This window comes from Thunnus albacares, chromosome 6 (assembly GCF_914725855.1).
Source record: "Thunnus albacares chromosome 6, fThuAlb1.1, whole genome shotgun sequence".
NCBI lineage: Eukaryota > Metazoa > Chordata > Actinopteri > Scombriformes > Scombridae > Thunnus > Thunnus albacares.
In genome coordinates this window covers 17,013,454-17,033,240 of record NC_058111.1, presented here as the reverse complement: position 1 = coordinate 17,033,240, position 19,787 = coordinate 17,013,454, and the positions used below count along the sequence as shown (strand labels likewise).

The 19,787-nt window shown below is 39.7% G+C and overlaps 2 protein-coding genes across 5 annotated transcripts in view; one reads left to right on the top strand and one right to left on the bottom strand.

Moving 5' to 3' along the window:
- The window catches only part of rsrc1 (arginine/serine-rich coiled-coil 1), a 226,355-nt gene that overhangs the window by 118,708 nt on the left and 87,860 nt on the right, over positions 1 to 19,787 (bottom strand). For 2 of the 4 annotated variants that reach the window (XM_044354291.1, XM_044354290.1), the window contains 2 exons: positions 8,306 to 8,519; positions 3,760 to 3,882 (listed from right to left, as the gene is read on the bottom strand). In XM_044354291.1, coding sequence (XP_044210226.1) covers positions 3,760 to 3,882; positions 8,306 to 8,519 — 337 coding nt within the window. Of the gene's footprint in view, positions 1 to 3,759; positions 3,883 to 8,305; positions 8,520 to 9,076; positions 9,181 to 11,198; positions 11,327 to 11,772; positions 11,858 to 19,787 lie in introns of those variants that run through there. The other 2 variants (XM_044354293.1, XM_044354289.1) reach the window with 2 other exon arrangements.
- On the top strand, positions 11,920 to 19,441 carry shox2 (short stature homeobox 2). Its single transcript, XM_044354295.1, has 5 exons — positions 11,920 to 12,193; positions 14,058 to 14,266; positions 16,618 to 16,675; positions 17,053 to 17,141; positions 18,029 to 19,441. The coding sequence occupies exons 1-5, from the start codon at positions 11,938 to 11,940 to the stop codon at positions 18,320 to 18,322; spliced, it is 906 nt and encodes a 301-aa protein (XP_044210230.1). The 5' UTR covers positions 11,920 to 11,937; the 3' UTR covers positions 18,323 to 19,441.

The following is a 19,787-nucleotide window of genomic DNA, read 5'->3' as shown; positions in this document are numbered from 1 at the left end:
AGGGCACCTGTGCACAGTGCACACCAGCCCACTTTCATTCCACAGTCACAGTGGATGCAAAATGTGCAGTGTCTAGGAGCGACTAACCAATTTCACTATTAACTGTGCTTTAGAACAGTTTTATAACCGTAAAGGCTCAGCTACACCGTATGTTTCTGTACTCACTCTCAAAAAAGAGACATTATGGTACGTTATTTTTCTACAAACAATGATTGTGCTGTGAGGAAAATTAAGAAAAACGATACAATTGTGTTAAAAAAATATCCATAGGGACAACTAGCAGACTGCAGGTGGAGGTTCTCTTGCGGAACCAAAACAAACCTGATATACCAGCTTAAAATACTATGCTGCAACAAGGTTAGGTACGCAAAGTTACACATGCCTTCACGAGAGCGACTCCCCTTATATAGGCAATGGCTGAGGGACCCAACATCGAAGCATGTATTCAGCAAAACACAGTCAAATGCTTTAAATCGTCAATGTATTTGATTATCGTCGAGTATTTTGGATATATAAAGAATGGCCCGGAGGTTGTTCAAGAAGATGGATCTCCAATTTGTAAAACTTGCTGAAAAAAACTTGCTGCTAAAGGATTCAACACCTCGAACTTAATGCAATGTCTTCGAGATCACCATCCAGCTATACATGCTCAAATGAAGGTAAGACACTCAGTAATAAGTTAAAAAAACATTACTTTAGTGAAACATCGAGTTGGTAGAGAGTTAAATATAAAAGTGTCACTTACAATCAGTGAAGTAGCAGTGAGTTAAGAGTCGGGCTTTCAGTGCAACATAAACCAACGGCAACAAAGCAGGAAAAGGAGCATCGTACCATTTATAAATTAAGGCTCACCAAAACGACACACAATCCCCTCAAGGGTTTCAGTGCGTCCATTTACATCCTGTTGCTTCCTCCCGTATGTGTTGAGTAAACGCTGGTATGGTAGGCAAATATGCCAGGTGTAAACGACTAACCTAACATTAGAATCTTATAGACTTCCAGCACTATAGCATGAGATCTAATTAATTGCATTTTAGTGATTAATAACACCTGCTTAAGAGATGTTCTCAATTTATTTCTTTCATTTTCACTAAAACTGCAACAAAAAAAACAATAATAGACAGGATTTTCTCAGGCCACATGTAAAATTAGTAATTAAAATGAATTAATAACTAATAATTAATCAATTACAATTATTTAAAATGAATTAAAAATAGGCATGGATGACAGCTGATGATAAAAACACTTCAGTTTATTACCTACATCAGTAAAATTTTCGCCAAAGGGATCAATAAAGTTCATCTTAATCTTATATTAATAATAATAATTAAAAATACTATATTTTATACATTAGAAATCAACTTAAGTCATTACTGCAATGTCCAGTCGAAGTTCATCTTAGCATGGATTTTTTATTTTCATTTTTCTTATTCACTTTTAGCCCAAGACTACCTCTCTACCTCTGGTACTGCTGCAGTTCAACCCACTGTTGCAGAATCCTTGGCGAAGTGTGTCTTATGCTCCCTCTTCAAAACAAAACATGCTCATGTGATTTTAGTATCATGAAATAAATTAATGCACAATAATCATGAAACCTTGATTATTCCACAAATTCTTCAAATTTGATCCCTAGCAGTATCCCACCACAAAGTACAAGACTATAATACTACAATCACCCCTAGTCCTGCAGAAAACACTCAAGATACTGAAGGCAGGATAATTATATGATTTGTCTTAGTTAGTCCAATTCATTAGATGCCATAACTGGATTTCCATTGAATTGTTCTACTGCTAAAACAGGAGCACACATGTGGCCGCCAACAAGTTTTGCAGACACAGATTGTAGCTGCCATCACATAACCGCATAAATTTATCATCAATGCCATCATTTTGCACATCCCCACCTCCATCGCCGCCTCCACCTTCACCCTACCACACACACCCACACAAACCCTCCACCACCGCCGGCCCTACCCACCTGCTCCTCGCTCACCGCTAAGCCGATTACACAACGCAACCCTCCTAATCACAGAGCAGCGTTTGTAAACACCGATGTCATCGACTGTAGTTCTAAATCTCCCAAATCCCCTCCACCTTTCATCTCACACCACACCAGTAATGCCATTTTCGACTGATGTTTTAATCACCAGTGCCGCTGTGAGTGACTGCCACCGTACCACAGAGAGCGGGGAGAGAATGTGTGAAAACAGTCTGGCCAAATTCTCTCCATAAATTGTTTCAGTGCACAGCTCAACACTGAAATGTGTTGCTTGTCCCAAAGCCACAAAATGTTCTGTGACCATTAGGTTGGAGAGTGCTGATTCGTTTCGTGGCGTCATCGACCATTCTTATGTCAAAAAGTCTCTGCTGTATCATCCCTTCATCCTGACACTTCTGTAATGAAGATATTAACACTTTTTCCTTTGTGATTAAAATGATCTCTGCTCTCCCCCGCAGCCATACACAAGTAAACAAAAGGCCTTGCTCGCGCATATATTATGACAACCTTTTCTTCAGTTGTGCATCTGTGCATGTTACTATGTGTGTGTGTGTGTGTGTGTGCGTGTGTGTGTCCATGCGTGTATGCGAGGGATTTAAAAACAGCACAGTTTACTGGTTCATTAGCACCAGATTAGCTATGCTAATGACATGGACCACCACACGCAGAGACTTTCCCTTTATGTTTCTGAAAGGGATACACGACTGACTGTGGCTGTATGTGTGTGTGTGTGTGTGTGTATGTGTGTGTGTATGTGTGTGTGTGTGTGTGTGTGTGCGTGTATATGAGAAGTGTGGTGCAGGTGTGTACACATTAGTCTTGCATGAATAAGTTAGCAAAAAAAACAAAGAGGAGTCAGCTACACCAATAATAATCATAATTCAACAAAGTATGTGTGGGTAATGATGTTATATTTGCATTAATGAGTGAAAGCAGAGCTGCTGCCAGAAGAGATTTTGGAAGGACTGGACTGGTGTTGCATATGACCTGCTGTCTCTGTGGGTCTGTTTCATTAACACTCCCACATTGAGATGGATATCATGTCAACCAGTCAGGGCAAACTGAGTCAGAGGAACATACACATGCAAAATGCTACTCCAGACCCCAAATACAGTTTTCCATGTGTTTCCATCTGATGACATAACACATAAATACCAAACGATGTGTTTGTTTACACTGCAGTAAACTTCCAAAAGTCTTATTGCTTCTTTAATCAGAAACGTGTGCAATGACATTCCATGTTTTAATCTGTAACGCACACCTAACAGGGGTTTCGAGTTGTATTTTTTTTGTCACTCGCAAATGATGTAGCTACGTCTCATCACTTATTCTGCTCAATTTTTTCCTGAGTACATATAAAACATACTTACATTTGAGTGTTCATTGTTTATTACAAATTTATTCAGAATGGATTACTTTTTGGATATTGTGGGACCATTGTGGGTGCATAAAAATATCTGGTAATGTATTATTCTCATTACTACAATTAAAATTTAAGAAACATGCGATTCTGAATCAAAAACTGTGTAGCAGACAAGTATGAATTACGTCAAGATCGAAAGTGTTTATACCACTTGGGGAAAAAATGAAACTTAAACCTGCCCTGTGTTGCTTCAGATCTTCACCTCTTAAGAAAAGCTTTATGTTGATGGTTGCTCAATCCAAGACCAAGTACAAAAAATAAAAAACGTGCAGATTTAACAATGAGCCGTGAACATGTATGCGTGTGTGTGTGTGTGTGTGTGTGGTGCTCGTGTTACCTCCTGTCTCGGCTGCGTGACTTGTATGAGCGGTGGCTCCTCCCTTTGTCTCTCTCTGCACTGCGACTCCTCCTCCTGCGAGATGAACTGCGGGACGAACTGCTGCTGGAACGTCTCCTTCGCCTGGAACACACAGACAGAAACATACAAATTTAATTCCGATTTTGGCAGGATCCTTGAAACAAAACATCAATCATGCAGCAGGGTCATGGTTTCTACAATTAATCATTTTGTGATATTGGCAAATCAGCAACACTGAAACATGTTCATTTGTTCTGAATGCCCAGTTTGACTAATCTTTTTGTTGTTTTGTTCTGAAAGTCACTGACAATAAATATTTGTTTATAGTAATAGTGATCACAATATTAAGCTGAATGATCAGGATCATAAATTGTATCATAATCACTCAGCTTCATTCTATAGTTCCTCTTATTTTACTATCCATAAAGAAATCTACGGAGCCAAAATCAAACTCAAACTGATCGTTCATCCACAGCAGCTCAGACGCCATCACTGGAAATATTCCCCCTTTCCTGCAATGCTGGATTTCTAGTTTATTTTGCCGTTTATTTCAAGAGTAAATATGTCCTAATGTTCCAGACAACCTCATCTATTATCATCAGCTCTAACGGCTACTTTGCATTAGTGAACACGCTCTTCTACAGCCCAGAGCAGCAGAGCCATGCAGGATGCCCTACAGTTCCTCCACAGGGGCCCTTTGGTGCTCTGCTGCTCTTTAATGTGGCTACAGCAGTGTGTGTAGCGTCTATTTCCCAAACACCACTCACACCGCGTTCCTATTGATATCATGTAGCAGGAGGCATTTATGGGGGTGAATGTAAATGCAGAAACCCCCCTCTTCTACTGCGCAAACAGTTTGAGCAATATTCATTATTTAAAATCTCTTCTTTTGTTTCACCAAAGCCAAAAATACCCAAATCTTTTTAGCACACACAGACAAAAAAAAAAAACATACTTGGTCCTATGGGAGCTCTTGCAAGACAGAGGAGAAGAGAAGAAAAAGGAAAAGCTATACAAATAACACAGAGGCTGAACTATCAAACCAGATTTGTACCACTTAGAGCAGCGCAGGAAAGATCTATTAGTATTCTAAGGGCTGGATCCCAGGAGCAGGGCCTTATGAAATAACTTCAACATCCCTGGTACGAGCACTTCACACATTACACTGTAGAAACACACAGTTGTGAGCTGGGGTTTTTTGGAAGGTGGCGTTGGCTCACACATTTTCACAGAAGTCTGTGCAAAGGTAATATAAAAAAAAAAACTAGGGCTGTCAAAGTTAACGTGATAATAACGCGTGCCACTAGTTTTTTGACGCTGTTAATGCAGGTTATTTAGATTTAGATCATAAATCTATTGTCTTAATCCACACTCCAGAGCGGAAGATGGTGGTAATGCACCAATAAGCTGGATGCCAACCACAATAAAACAAGAAGAAGAAGATGAAGAAGACAAAGAAGACGAAGATGAAGAAGAAGAATCTGTTATGATGACCCCTTGCCTCACGTGTAGTTTAGCCCTCTAGCATTAAGTCGGATGGCAACTAGCAAGGAAGGATGGATAAAGAAAAAAGTATTTAGAATGGCAAATTCACTTTCAAAGCCCTGTCAGATGGGTCTGTTGAGACCAAAGTTATTTGTAGTTACTGTTGATGTGAACTGAGTTACCACCTGAGTACATCTAGTCTTAAATACTATTTGTTAGTGAAGCACACAGCTAATGCTAATGCAGGCAGCCTTGTTAGCCCCGAACAATCCCATTTGCAGCAAACCGCGCTTGATAGTGTGTGAGGGAAACTCATGGACAAACCTACAAGCAGCAGGCTTTCAACAGCAATAGCTAAATGGGTAGCTACAGCTTGCAGGCCAATTGACATTGTGGTGGACAAGGGTCAGCATCAAAATTATACGGATCGCATCCAACAACTGCACTTGAATTGCAATCAAGAGCAACCACCATATCGAAAGATACACAACTTGTATGATGACCAAAGAGCAAAAGTAATTTTCTTTCTTATACTCCCTTTCCACTGTCTCCTGCTCACTTTGTTTTATTTTGTATTATTCTGTTTTCATCCCATAGCACAAGGGGATGTTTTTATGAGCCTTTATTTTTCCCCATGTGAGGTTGGACACAATTACATTGTGTGATTTGCTTTTGAAGCAAGGGATCCAGTGAGTGATCTTTAATCAGTATTGAAGTAATGGAAAATTTAGCTGACCAATGTGCCATTCTGTTGCCTGTTGAGCTTGAGTTTGCCATTAGTTATGATTTGAGCATATTTTTAAAAAGCTAAATGCTGTACCTGTGAAGGTTTCTGACAATCTTTGTCATTATTTTGTGTTGTTAATTGATTTACAACAATAAATGCACACATTTGCATAAAGCAAGCATATATGGTCCACTCCAATGTTTATAAGAGTATTAACACTTGTCACTTTACAGTAAATTGAACAGATAAAAAAATGTGTGATTAATTTGCAATTAATCGCAATTATCTACACAAAGTCATACAATTAATTGTGCCATAAAAGAAAAACAAAAAACAGCTCAAACAAATGTGAATAGGGATTGCTGGTTTGCGCACACTAATACAGAAACCTTTCACATGAATACAACATATAACAAGTTGTATCTCTTGTTCACTCAAACACACTCATTCTCTGCTTTGCTACCAGGTTGAAAATGCTACAGAGTGAGTGCACTGCTTCATGTACACATATTAAAAGGAGCTAGTTTCAAACACACACACACACACAAGGTCTTGGTTAATTGATCAAAATGTATTGGCTAATAGATGAGGGACTGTGGTCCCGGGGTTTACACTGCCCACCCAGCCCCACCTTGTACAGACAGGCAATGACTTCCCATCAGCAGTAATGGACCTTGACCAAGCCTCATAAATAATTACCATCAACTGGCCTTGTCTGAACAGCCCCACACAGCCAGTGGCATCTGCGGAAGGATGGATAGATGGATGGATGGAGGGTGGATGGAGGAGACCAGGTCCAACCACTTGTAAAGATGTTTGATTATTACTGAACCTCCTTGATCAGCAGTGGATAAATAAGAAAGTGTGATATTTTGTCTCATATTTTATTCATTTTCTGAAACAGACTAGACACGAAATTAACCATCTAAACAGCCATGCTTATCCTAAATTTCTATGTATTTTCATCAGAAAGAAAGTCAATAAAAAACTATCTCCAATATTTTCCCATTGCCCAAGATTAATATGTATGTTTATATATTAGGTTGAAAATGCAAAAACGTCTCATAAATACTACTTCAATAACTGACCAATACTGATAATGTGTCTTAAAACTGATATCAGAATTAGTTCTGATAGTTTGTATCAGTTTAGACTAATGCAACCAGTGACATGGTGAGAACTCGACTAGAGCTGGGCCTTTATGACAAAAGACAACACATTTTGACAGGTCACAGTAGGAAAAGCACAGCTGTAAATAATACAATTAATGATGGCTGAGCATACTGGCTCACTGTCACATCATCATGGCTCACTGGGACACTTGAATATAAGAGCCTTCGTTAATGTTATAAGGAACACCTGTGCCTTTCCTACTATGACAAGTCTGCTGAGAAATCAGACTCTTGGAATGAAAACTATTGTTTAATTGGCGTAGCTTGTAAGTCAGATGGTTGGTGTTAGATCTCCATAAACACAGAAGCCATATTTATAAGTCTCCAAAGTTTTAGAAAGGAAGCAATCCACAGGTACCATCACAAGGCTGCAGGAGAAGACAAGAAAGCACCAACATATTTCCAACCTCTGCTTCACTTCTGCCACTGCCATTTAAGATGGATAGACCTGGGCCCCCATAGCAATTCTCACATCCTCTCCTCTATAGGTAGGTCAAAGTGCAGCATCAACAACCAGAGCAGTGCCCCTAGAGGTGAAAAACATCCAGTGTCTTGCTCAGGGACACTTCAGCAGGATAAAGTGCTACTGATTCACCCTGCTACCTCTTATTAGGAAGGATACAATTTAAACAGCTGTGAAGGCCCACCACCACCATCTCCATCCCACCCTATACACTCCTCCATCCTATGTATATGTATGTACAGTATAAGCGTGTATATATGTATGTATATACATATGTGGATGTGTATGTATGATGCTGGTCGGAGGTTTGGGCACACTCTCTCATTCAGGTGAGTGAGATATGTATGTAACACTACTGCATATTTAATTCATTTTGTATTTATTACCTCACCTATCTAACATACATACACTGTATATCTATAGCTACATCTACCAGAACCATTACTTCTGCACATATTTTGCACAACTTTTCTATTTACATCCCACAAATATTGTAATGAGTATAATGTTTATAATATATATAGACTGAATTCCATTTACTTGATTTTTTTTTATTTTTTTGTGTTTATTACTCCTAGTTCTTATCTGTTTTCCTTGTTTCCTGCACTGCTGTAACATGCGAATTTCCCCTCTGGGAATCATTAAAGTCTTATCTTATCAGATCTTGTGCAGCCTCACCTCCTGTCCCTCTCTCTGTCCCTGTCTCTGGATCGTGAACGGCTCCGGCGACTGGACCTGCGGCTCCGGCTGCTGGTCACCCTGCTACCGGAGGATGAGGACGAGGAGGAGGAAGAGGAGGATGAACGGCGACGCTGTTTTTTCTTCCTCCTGCTCCGACTGTCATCGTCACTGTCAGACGAGCGCCGACCCATGCTGGCTGGCTGACTGTCAGCTGAGAAAACATAAGAGTGGTTACTGATAAGCAAATGTTTCTCTTGACAACTTACAGCGACATTTTGACACACGACTAAACCTCGAGAATCGAGGTGAACATAGACAACAAGTTAAGAAAGCCAACAGTACATTTTTCTACATTTTTCATACAAACACGGTTGTATTAATGTGGCTTCTCTGACCACAGAAGTCTGGAAATGGATTTGAATGTGTAACGTTAGCCAGCTAATACATCATGTAGCGTAGCAGCGCAACTACATGAAGGAAAGACACTTGTGTAATTTTAAACACCATAACTCCTGTGAAAACATTGCTGTCGCACATGCCGCCATTATAAAAGAGATAAACAAAAAAATACGTTTTTGTGGAGGCTAGTTAGCAAGCTAGCTGTGCTAACTGAATTAACGTTATGCTGTAGTTCTTTATTCGACTAAAGCCTTTTAGCTGCTTAACAGTAAACATGTCTCACACTGTAGACTGCGTACATTACATGATAGCCCAAAACGTTGAAAGAAAAGCATAAATTGTCTTAAAATGGAAAATCCCGCTCCTCACCTTTAAATCGTTGTTGGGCTTCACACAACAACCATGCAGTGCACAGGAAGACTCTACTCGTCAAACCGGGAAGCATCGATCGAATCCAGACAACAGAATCAAACACAGAGCAATCGATAGTGTGACTGTTCTCCGGTAATATTATTGTTTCTGATGATTTATCATAAATTATATCTCCTAGTTTAGTGCAACCTAAAAATTCTGCAGAACTCATTTAGCCACGTTTTTAGCACAGTTAATTTCACAATTAATATGAAGATAAACCAACATTAATATATAGCTAAGCCTTAAATATATTTTATTTGTACGCGATCTGCAAGATATAAGATTGCATCTTTATTAAACGAGTAAAAAACTAAGAATTATATTTGTGTTATCTCACAACAGATGTGTTTAAGGATAAGAAGCTTTGTCAAAATTGAACATTTTAAGATTATGCTTCGTCCAGTGTGGCCATTTTTGACACTTTCATAAATCCACAAACATGGGGTCAATTAATGGAGCAACAGCTTGTTTTTTTCACTCGTCATCTTTAAAAGTTATGTTGCCTGTGCCTTTTCCAGTCTCCACTTAATTTCAAATATTCCAAATCAAGAAGCATAATGTTTATTCATGTATATCAACAGTCTGGGCGACTCATTTTTTTGGATCTGACAATATGACATACACCAAGAATCGTAACATAAGTAAATACGTGTGAGAGTTGTAGGTCTGTCAATGATGATTTGCATGTGCTCATCCTCTCAGATGATATTGTATTACAGACCGTGGAGGTCAGATGGAGCATCTAAACAATTTTCAGTAAATTAGAATAAAGAATTACTACAAGAAATTCAAAAACACACGGGGAGACTATAGGTGGAACGACCACTGTATTCCTGACAACATGCGTGCGTGAATGAATCAACAACGAGCACAGGAATGGCTGGAACAAGTTAATGGGGGTTTTCACTACAAATAAATGCTTACTGAGGCATGCTTACTGTATCACTGCGATTAGGAATTCATCCTGCTTTCAGATGCAGCAGAAATAATAGTAATTAATGCCTAAGGTTCAATCTGAAACACCGTTAATATTTAATTAGGGGGATTGTTAGAGCCCTTGTGTGGAAATGGGGCTTTATATAGATTATCAATAAACACGCTTAATTTTGCATCAAATTCATCCCGACGTTTTCAAAATCCCGCCGTATCTTGTTTCTTGTCTGGCTATAAATATATATATATGTGTTGCCTTCTGTCCTCACTTAATTGCTATCTCTCCGCGGCATTCACTTACCTTCACCGCAAGTGAACTATTGTTTATTTATTTTTGCAAATATAGGCGATGATTTCAGCGGGAAAAAAGAGCGAGTTGAAAACGTTAATTAGTGAGCCCAATGGCAACGCATCGCAAGAGGCACTATAATTAAACGTTTAGCTGCTATTTAACATCCTAATGGCTTAAAAAAAAAAGTCCACTGAGAATCAATATTAAAATACATAATTGCTGATTAGAAACATAAACCAACGCTAGATAGCGTAGAAGTAGTGAATAATTTGTCTGCAGGGTTCTCAAAACATTCATGTCAGGCTTCTGTCTATTCATATGTTTTATTTCATTTTAATATCCTATTGTCATGCATGTGCAAAAACAGCTATAATATTAATACTACAAGTAGGCTACAACTACTACTATCACTACTACTACTACTACTATTACTACTACTACTACTACTACTAATAATAATAATAATAATAATAACAATAATAATAATAATAATAATAATAATAATAATAACAATAATAATAATAACAACAAAATTTGATTTTTTATTATTATTGGAAGAAAAAGTCATGGCTGCTGCAAATTGCTTCAATTTTTTTCATCACATTGACACTTTTTTAAAAATTATTATTATTATTTCTTAATCTTTTTTTTTTATTTTTGCTGTGATATTCCAGTTCAAATCAAAAGCGACAAACACAGAAACACGCCGAAAACTTGGGTATAAACTGACCAGGCCTACAGCCAACTGTATGCAACTGGGGGTTGAAGCCAAATATGTTGACTTGAGCCTCCCTCTAAAGCTGCTTGTATGAGTGCTTGCTCCTCTCGGCATCCCAGCTGGTCCGCTTTTACCTCTTTTTCTCCGTGTCATCGTTGTGTCTTATTTCCTCCCCAGATCACAGAGATATACTGAGGAAGGACTCCTCATCCATGTGCTTCCCTCTCTCTTGTCATTTTCAGATTTTTTTTAAGCCACACCCCTGCAGAGAGAGAGAGAGAGAGAGAGGGAGAGAGAGAGAGAGAGAGAGAGAGAGAGAGAGAGAGAGAGAGAGAGAGAGAGAGAGAGAGAGAGAGATCCATGACATTCTCCCGGGTGTTTAAAAAACTAACTCAGGACAATAGCAGCGAATGAGCGCTTAATTAAATTAATTAGTCCTTCTTGTCAATCTCGGATTAATGGCCAATAGCGGCGGCGCTGCTTAATGTTTTTTTACTCCTCTCCTCTCTCTCTCTCTCTCGTATCAGTGAAGGGGAAGGGGGGCTCATCCCGGCATCCTGAGGGGAGGTAATTTGCACGGATCAAGGGGGCAAGGCGCCGCAAAGTATAAATACTGTGACTTCAATAGAGGATCACCAGCAGGTTCCCAACTCCGCTACCAAAGGAGGAGGAATTGGCTGAGAAGATATATCTTTATATATTTTTTACCTTCTTCTTCCAGAGTTGGCAGCATCACTCTCGTATCATTTTCAAGGGGTCGACTTTAAAACGAGCCACACCATTGATGTCTTAAGCTGTCGTGGAGCAAAGGGAGAGTGTGTGTGAGAGGTGTGTGTGTGTGTGTGTTTTTTTTTAAGAGGAGAGAAGGCAGTGATGGAAGAGCTCACCGCTTTCGTGTCTAAGTCTTTCGATCAAAAAGTGAAGGAGAAGAAGGAAGTGATAACCTACAGGGAGGTGTTGGAGACCGGGTCGACGCGAGCAGGGAGCAGGGAGGGTTTATCCGCGGAGCCGGGGAGCCGAGAAGAGGCGGCCGCAGCAACCCGGAACGTTGCGCTCTCGCCGGGCAGGGAAACGGACATGCTCGGCCCGGAAAGAATCAGGGACGCCGGGAGCCCCAAACTCATTGACGGTAGGAGTGCATGTTCTACTGTACACACAGTCTATAAACAGGCTTGTCTTGAGGATAGATAGACTAAAAGAGTAGCAATAGAGTCCAGGAGTGATCAAACCTCATTCACTGATCGCTTTAATTTGCGAAACAGAGTTAAAACATCTTTAATTTGGCTGATGATGACTTTCTCCACAATTTAATAGCTCGTTTGTATCCATCTAGGTGTAAGTTACAGGAGGATAAAGCTTTGTAAGAGAGTAAATAATGAACTGATGCTTTCTAAAAGTATCATTTATTTTTATTCATGATAGTTGTTTCCCTTATGCACGGTCAAAATCACTCTCCTTATACCAAACATTACAGCTCAAAACATTTCTATTCTAATAGATGCTTGCAGCCTAATAACGTCTCGCTGTGGCACATTTTAAAAGTTTCAATTCATTGATCCAGAGCATCAGAAAGGGCCTACATAGCCCAGAAGTATGATAAACAACAAGGCCTCCTGTGGCACACTAATATCTTCTATAATATGATTGATTAGTCCGATCTCACTTACATGTTTTATATGGCAAAGTTATAAAAGTGTTGTAGGAGCGTTGTGGCCCTTGATTTACCTGAAGTTTTAATTGAAAAAAATATTATTAGCCTTGATTTGAAGCTTAAATAACAATTTAGCTGTGGCTTATTTTCATTCAAGAAGCTGTTACTGGCTATCTCAGCAATCTTTTTAAAAATAATAATAATGTTTAACGAAAAGCGATCGTAATAAACAGCTGACATCACTGCACATGAGAGCTGGAAAGCAGCTCCTGGCATTTTTTGTAGCCTGGATATTATACTGGATACATGTGTGTTTTTAGGTGTGAAAGCACATCATCGGGTGCAATAGTGGATGGGCTGAATACAAATCTGATGAGCACATATTATACATGCCTAATAGGCAGTGCAGGACTGTTTTTCCTTGGCTGTCCTCAGTGATCCAGGCGTTTTAATTCAATGTAATGACGAAACTAATAGCAATTCAAAAAAAAAAAAAAAAAGAAGAAGAAATTAAGGGATTTGCGGAAGCATGAATTAATACTTTAACCAGGAAATTTTAAATTAAATAACAATAGTTGTTTTTTATGTTTGATGCTATCATACATACCCATTCCAAATTATTTTATTTTTCACATTTTAAGAAAAATAAAGCTGGACGTTTAGCTGTCCTGTGCATCCTTAACATTATTAAAAAAAAAAACAAAAAAAAAACAGACCTGGCTAAAATATGACAACACATAGGACAGGTCGTCTTAAAGCTGTGTGGGCTTGTAAAAATGACATCTGGTCGTCATGGGCAGCATGGTTCAAAACGGAACTGCGACAAGCATGTATCAGACATCCAACAGTGGGCAAAGCGTTGCATATTTATAAGCACTTAATAATTAAAGAGCTTTATGTAGCTCTACAAAACATCCGAGGTCTGATAGCTGTGTGATATTTGAGGGTTGGAAGGGCATGTCTTTCTTTCTTATCACTCAATGATAGGCTTCAATTTTGTCTAGGTCGATATTAATTTCTCCCTTTCTTGTGTAGGCGTGTGTGTGTTTGTATTTTTAGTAGCCATAATCATGGCTGTAGTGCACATTATTTCAGCTCTTCTAGCATTTAATGTGAGGTACAGAGTTTGCACACTTTGTCTGGTTTATTTTTACTGTATGGAAAGAACCCATCAAAATATGTTTTAAGTTATACGAGATGTAGGCTCTAAGAATTAAGCCTAAGTAGTAAAAACCTATTGAAAGCTTATTGAATATGTGAGGATGAAGGCCAGTACTAATAATCATGGACTGGGGGTCACAGTACATCACTGATGTTGATGTTTTTCTCGTCTGAAACGCAGGCAACACGGACGTGAAAGAAAGGAAAGAGGACTCGAAGCCTATCGAGGACGAGTCACAGACTAAAATCAAACAGAGAAGAAGTCGGACTAACTTCACGTTAGAGCAGCTCAACGAGCTGGAGCGGCTCTTCGACGAGACCCACTACCCGGACGCCTTCATGCGGGAGGAGCTGAGCCAGCGACTGGGACTGTCGGAGGCCCGAGTGCAGGTGGGGACATCCAGAACCGGAATTAGGGGGGGAAAAAACCATACTACTACTAGCGATAATAATAATAGAAAGTGGAGCAGCATAAAAGACATATTTGGTTATATTAAGTTACCCGTCTGGACCCTGTCTTCAATTTAAATGTACAATGATAAATATAAAAATGAATAATCACCCTTATTGCCATCTTATTGTCATAAACACATATTCACTCATAATTCCACCGTCATGTTATGTTCTGTCCTCAAAAACAGTGGATAAGAGGGTGACCCAAATGCTAAAATTGAAATAATAATAATAATAATAATAATAATAATAATAATAATAATAATAATAATAATAATAATAATAATAATAGGAAATGCACAGGAAATATTTTCATAATATCTTAATTGATTTTTGTTATAATGAGCTTGATATTATCCATAAATACTGTTTGAAGATGGCAATATTTTGAATAGAATTTGAATAGAAGTTAAAGGTGCACATGCAGATAAACACTTACCTGTGCTGGACCTCAGGAGGCCATGCGTGTACATGTGTGAAAAGGTTCAGAGAAACCCTGTGGCTGAGATGTGTTTAAAAAGTTGTAATTCATCTAAAAAACGATTTTATTGAAGTAAGAGTTCACCGTCAAATTATAGTTTCTGTTATTTTTATTCTTATTTTTTTTCACAGCATGTTTTGATGATTTAATGTAGCCTATGTTAATGGTCTCAATTAGGCCCTGTTTTATCTGTGTCACGAGACTCGTTTAAATCTTTGTTGCCCAAATCCACCGCGACAAATAAGCATACAAATATTTGCCTTGAGTTCCTGGGTGTATGTTACCAAGGCCCTGTCTGTCAGTGCTGCTGTCGTTTTTCAGGGGTAAAGACCATCTGCGCAGAAAGGTCTCAGTCAGTCAGTCAGTCAGTCAGTCAGGGAGGGTGGGATGGGGTGGGGGGCTCAGACATGTCTTGTGTAACGGGAGCAGGGGACAATGAACATATATAGACAACTCATCTCATCTGATTTATCAAAACCCTATAATATCTTATTCCAGACTCTTTTATCCCGTGTGCCCCGGCTCAGGGGAGGACGAAGCATGTGTCTCCATATTGAATATGGCGGTCTTTCTGGAAAGAAAAAAAAATCATAAAAAGGGGCCCAAAAGATCCCAAACTCACCCTACAGCCCCCCCAGAAAAAAAAAAAGTTAAAGCCAGCTTTTTTGCAAGGCTCTCCCGGCCTGAACTGGAATCTCACCAATAAGGCGTATTGTGTCCCGAACAAGGAGCACAGCTCGGGGATTTGCATAAATTATGTATTATTTTCTATCCAAATCAAGAACAGCTCTCTCTCTCCCCCTCTCTCTGTTAGAACATTATATCTGACCGGTTGCATCCGCAGACCACACATTTATTTTAGTTTTTTTTAATTCCGCCTCAATCAATAACAGCAGAGCAATTTGCTTTTATCATCGCGATAAATTATACCTGAAGCGTGCACAAAAGGATTTCCGATTGACATACACTGTGGTCAATAAATGAAGCCAGCTGACAGCCAAATCAATATAATATTTCAATCATGCTTTCACTGTGCAGCCTATGTATGGACATAATGTAAGGGATGATTGCAGATTGACGTGTTGTATTGTGGGCTAATTTATCCCGAGCTTTGTCTGGGAGATTCAAAGCAGATTATCATAGTAGAATAAATCGTTTAATCTGTGTTCCAAGGCGGGTTCTCTGAAATTGACGCTTGTCGATTTCAACAGAAGGAAAAAGAGAAGTGCAGCATGTCTTTGAAGCGGGGTTTTGTGCAAGTGCGTGTTATGGCGGTGATTAGACAAAACTGCGAGCCATTTAAGCGTTTCACTGACATGGATTTTCTGCAGATAAGGGTAATTAATTTCAGCGGTCATTTAATGAGAGGGAGATGGAAAGAGAAAGAGGGAGATGCTCTCAGATCGCCTTGCTCTGATGTCCAAAACCCTAATGCTGCTATTCGATATCTGAGAGTCCATTCAACTCTTCGGGGACACTAATCTATAGAAAGATGAAACCAACGCTGACAAGGTTATTTATTATAGTCCAATAGTCCTGCACAATTTCCAACAAGGGTGTTTCTATTCCCCCAATAAGATTTTAATCCCTTTTTTTGCTCCACTGTCTCTCTGCTCCAACCCCCCACTCTCCCTTGTTGTAGACTAAATGTAATAATTAAAATCTGGGGTTAAGCAGTGTCATTAATATTTCAGTGCTCCTCGGGGATATTGTTTTTCTGCGGTTGTTGTCACTTTGAGAGGAATTACACATGGCCTCACAAGCAGCTGCCAATCAGTAGGTCTCTAATTAATTTCTGTCCCTGCAGGTTTGGTTCCAAAATAGAAGAGCCAAGTGCAGAAAGCAGGAGAACCAGTTACATAAAGGTACGCTTTTATCCTGCATGCAAGCACGAAAACAAAACTGTAGGCTTATTTCTACTCTATTCTATTCTATTCTGTTCTATTCTATTCTATTCTGAGGCAACTACACGCTCAAAGGCATGCAACCTCCGTCATCTTAACACACTGTTACAATTCAGGTCGTCTAATTTTCAGTTAATTATGCCATCAAAAGCACTGTGATTTCTTTAGTGAGTGTTTATCTTGGATGTTATTAAAGTTTACTTCGACAAATCAGCTTACTGCTCGTTATTCAGTCCTACAAGTTTACTCTTTGTGGTTTTGAATATTCTCCTCACAATTAGGCTATCATCTGTTTTTTTCCCTCCTCCTCCTCCTCCTCCTCCTCTTCTTCTTTTTAGGAGTCCTGATTGGAGCAGCGAATCAGTTTGAAGCTTGTCGTGTAGCGCCATATGTCAACGTGGGGGCTTTACGGATGCCATTCCAACAGGCAAGTTACTTTGAAGCGTCTAGTCTTAAAACCAGACCAATCCCCGGACTGCCGTCTTGGCACAGGCTCTGCCCGAGTGCTATGCAGAGACTCCAGTTCCAATGTAGGGGGTAACTAAACTCTTATTACCACACTGACAAAAACACTGTGCCAACACAGCGAGGCCTGTAGAGCCTAATTGGAAAATTCCCTCTATTGTTCTATGGATCGTTTGCTTTTTTTCTTCTTCTTCACTGGAGCAAGCAAATCTATTAGTAGGCCTGCTGCTTTAATGGTTGTAAATAGCGGAGCAGGAGTTAATGGACGTTTTCTTACCTCTATCAAACTCACATGCAATAATATCGTCTGATATTGATTATAAGATTAATTTGTTGTTGGTGGAATAGTAGCGAATTGTGCGCCTGTATGTGGGGAACAGTACAGTGGTGATAGCCTGGATAGAAAAGTAATTAATGTGCATAATGTTGCATTTAATTTTAGTGAAGTCCACTCACTTTGAGCACCACTGGCATGGTCTGGCTTTGTATTATAGGCAAAGGTCCAAGACTCCCAAAGGCAATGGAAGTTTGAAGTGAAATTTTATGCTATTGATGTCCAAATGAAAACTCAAATTTGACTTCTGATCCACAACAGTTCCAGTAACCAACACGCCAGCCAGTGAAATTGTTCAGTGACACTTTAAATAGAAAAGCTGGGGTATTTGAACCCTGGAATTCGGCTGTAGGAAGGCCTCTGTAACCACTAGGCCACCCTGTCACTTCCCAGAAGTGTATAATTAATAGTTGAACCACTTCATCTACAACAGTCTCACTAGTGAAATTACCCTTCAGACAAAGTTAACGCATGTTCTCCCCCTTTTCTCCCCATCCGTGCGTCCCGTCCCGTAGGACAGTCATTGCAACGTGCCGCCCTTCTCCTTTCAGGTGCAGGCGCAACTGCAGCTGGACAGCGCCGTGGCCCACGCTCAGCATCACCTGCACTCTCACCTGGCGGCGCACGCGCCCTACATGATGTTCCCCGCGCCGCCTTTCGGGTTGCCCCTGGCGACGCTCGCGGCTGAGTCCGCCTCCGCGGCCTCCGTTGTGGCCGCCGCCGCCGCCGCCAAGAACACCAGCAAGAACTCCAGCATCGCCGACCTGAGACTGAAGGCCAAAAAGCACACGGCCGCGCTGGGACTGTGACGCCAGGGAGACACGTGGACACGAGTCGCGCGCGCAGTATGTGGCGCACCGTCGCAACTGAGAGACACTGAACATAAACGCTTACAAAGTGGAAAAAACCCAAGGACAAAGTGAGAAAAAATTATCCAAGGACGATATTTATGTTTTCTTTTTTTAAATGAAGGACGACGAGTATAACTATAAAATATAGGCTATTTATGAGATAAAGAAAAGACAATGAAAAAAAAAGACTGTGACGTGATAGCCTATGGACGCCAAAAAGAGGCGTTTGGGATGGATAGCAAGGCTACGCAGGATCCTTCAGTGCAGCCACAAGGCTGAGGAGGAGGAGGAGGAGGAGCAGGAGGATGCAGCTGGGACGGTCGATACTTTGTCAAACAAGGCGAACCATTCTGCAGTTGTTTTGTTCTGTTTTAATATTATATTATTATTGTTATGATTTCATTTTGAACCAATATAGAGGCTGGCCTCGTTATATTTCAAAAACACTTTCTCTGTAAAAGGACAGAGCGGGAATTCTTTGACAAAATAGAGACAAAAAAGGGACAATATTCCAAGTGTTTCTCCTTTTTCTGTTTCTTGTCCAAAATCCAAAATGCCTCAGCAGTGTTTGCATGAGTTTGTCTTCACGGATGACGTGATGTGAGCCATCTCTCCCCCTTCTCCTCCCTCTTTCCTCCCCCCCCCTTCCCCTCTCTCTGAGGAAGGGCAACTCTCACTTGAATGTTTGGCCTATTTGACCTTGTTTGGACCTCCTCTGGTAAAGGTGAAACTGGGCGACACACACACCAGAAATGTGAGATTATAATATATGTGTATGCTGAACTCTTTTTTCAGGATAACCCGATCTAGTATTTGCGAGGTGGTGATTTGTCCCCTTTTAAAGGAGAGCATTATGTCACATATGATGCCATCTTAACCACAGTGAACAAATGACAGTAACACGAGGACTGTATGCAAACCGGTACGGGCACGTGTAAAATATGTTTATACACAAGAAACATGCATTATTTTTATTATTTAGTGGCTTTATGAATGCCTTGTGGGGAATTTGTTCATTTTGTATTCTACTTTATTTCCGTGTATTAAAAAAATCATGTGCTTTCTGTATGTAATTTTGATGTTTTTATAACAGTGAAAGTGAACTTACCTGAGGCACGGGTTTCTAAAAAAAAAAGAAAAAAAAGAAGAATATTCATGAAATTGTTTTACTTTTTTCCATCACATGTGAAACGTGAATCCACCTAAACAAAATGTTTTTCGTTCCTATAATAAATTAACTAAAGTTTCTTTAACGAGTTGACATTATTTTTACAATCTTAATTGGCCTTTAACACAACAAATTGTCAATGTTATTATTATTATTATTATTATTATCATTATTATTATTATTATTATTGCCGTTAAACCTTTGAGGGCAATAGATTTTTTAATAATTCATGCCTGTAGCTATAGGTCTTTTGAT

What these genes read in the sequence shown, in the direction of transcription:
- shox2 (XM_044354295.1), top strand. Translation starts at nt 11,938, where the DNA reads ATGGAAGAGCTCACCGCTTTCGTGTCTAAGTCTTTCGATCAAAAAGTG. An exon ending in TGTCGGAGGCCCGAGTGCAG is followed by an intron (nt 14,267 to 16,617) that starts GTGGGGACATCC and finishes CTGTCCCTGCAG; the next exon opens with GTTTGGTTCCAAAATAGAAG. An exon ending in GGAGAACCAGTTACATAAAG is followed by an intron (nt 16,676 to 17,052) that starts GTACGCTTTTAT and finishes TCTTCTTTTTAG; the next exon opens with GAGTCCTGATTGGAGCAGCG.